The 1,708-nt window shown below is 34.6% G+C and overlaps 1 protein-coding gene across 1 annotated transcript in view; it reads left to right on the top strand.

Moving 5' to 3' along the window:
- LOC137621851 (circumsporozoite protein-like) overlaps window positions 1–1,292 on the top strand; it is a 2,481-nt gene extending 1,189 nt beyond the window's left edge. The window contains exon 2 of the mRNA XM_068352359.1: window positions 1,212–1,292. Within this exon, the coding sequence (XP_068208460.1) occupies window positions 1,212–1,292 (81 nt within the window). The remainder of the gene's footprint in view (window positions 1–1,211) is intronic.
- The last annotated feature ends 416 nt before the right edge of the window (window positions 1,293–1,708 follow it).

Here is a 1,708-nt window from a genome sequence, read left to right as displayed (position 1 = left end):
TAAAGTGGGGTATCTAAATAGTCTCCTAACGTGAAGCTTGGCTTTCAAATCTTACCTTTTATATCTTAAGTCCAGAAGAACGTTTGGAGGTTTCTTAGACACTAGAAAAGACTGCTACATCGTATCCTGTTATATCCGTTCAGATGTCGTTTAGAGGCTAGATTCTTATATCATATACTCATTTATTAGCCCTTTTACCCCTAATGGACGTACTGGTACATTTCACAAAACTCATCCCTTTACCACCTTGGACGTACCGGTACGTCCTTGGAGAAAACTGTTTTTTTACATTTTTTTGCATAATTTTGATAACTTTATGAGAAACTTCAGGCATTTTCCAAAATAATGAGACCAACATGACCTCCCTATGACGAAAATTAAGGCTGTTAGAGCAATTTAAAAAGAATATATTGCAAAATGTGCTTGAAAAAAAAAAACGCCTGTAATTAAGGGTTGGAAAGTTCCAAATAGCGTTGGGGGTAAAAGGGTTAAGACATTATGAAGTCATTGAGGCTATGATTGACAATTTATTAAAGTTCTTTTATATATTGGTTTACAAAATTCCTTTGGCCATTCCATTTGCGAGTTGTTTGTTTTGCTCTATTCTCACATTTGAGAAGCAAGATTTCCTCTTCCCACGGGTAGGGGAAGAGTGAGTAGTCATACCTTGGTGATAGTGGGTTGCGTGTGTTTGCATATCTAAGTATTTAATACTCCTTTTTGACGGGTCCCTCGAGGTTATACTATCTTATTTCTCTTCCTCTTGTTTTTTCGAATATTCTATCTTTTATATGTGAAATATATCTTTTAATGTTGTTATTTTTCTTAAAATGTTTTATTTTGTTCATTACGTCTCTTGTAGTTTTCTGTGTGTCCTTTCCTCAATTGACTACTTTTCCTTGTTGGAGCCCTTGGGCTTATAGCATCCTGCATTTCCAGTTTGGGTTGTAGCTTTGCCAACAACAACAAAAGCAACAACAACATGAAAAAGAATAACAACAACAACAACAATAATGATGATGATGATATAAACTCAGAGGATATATAAATTCAGAGTATTATAATAAGGCTATTTACCTTAATATTTCCTTTTAAATAAATTATCCACATACATAAACAGTCCATCACCTTGATGTCAAGATGCGCCAGAATATCTATTTCCAATTCTCCCAACTTTGAACAATATTACGCTACTTTCTTTTGCTCTCCAGGAAGAGACGAAATATACTTTATATCTCATGAAGCTCGTCATGTCTCATAATGTCAAAGACTCTGAGCGTATATCATATTAATGCTTTATATTCCTCCTTCTATAATGCGATTATTATTGCCAGTTAAGCTACAACCGTAGTTGAAAAAAGCAAGATGCTATAAGCCCAAGGGCTCCAACATGCAAAAATAGCCCAGTGAGGAAAGGAAATAAGGTATAAGTAATGAACAATTAAAATAAAATATCTTAAACATTAACAACATTTAAAACAGATACTTCATATATAAACTATAAAAACAGACTTACGTCAGCCTGTTCTATTGACGCTATCAAACTCACTCACTCGAACATAAACCGTGATTGGGTAATCCAGCGTGAAATTAATGTTAATGAAGTAATCTCTCAGTCCTGAGATGATAACTCTCATTACCAAGTCATGATTCGTATCTGCCACATACCTCTGCGGTAATATGTCTGCACACATTGTCTGTCTTTCCT

The sequence above is a fragment of the Palaemon carinicauda genome, chromosome 28 (genome assembly GCF_036898095.1).
Source record: "Palaemon carinicauda isolate YSFRI2023 chromosome 28, ASM3689809v2, whole genome shotgun sequence".
NCBI classification, from domain to species: Eukaryota; Metazoa; Arthropoda; class Malacostraca; order Decapoda; family Palaemonidae; genus Palaemon; species Palaemon carinicauda.
This window is presented reverse-complemented; position numbering and strand designations above follow the sequence as displayed.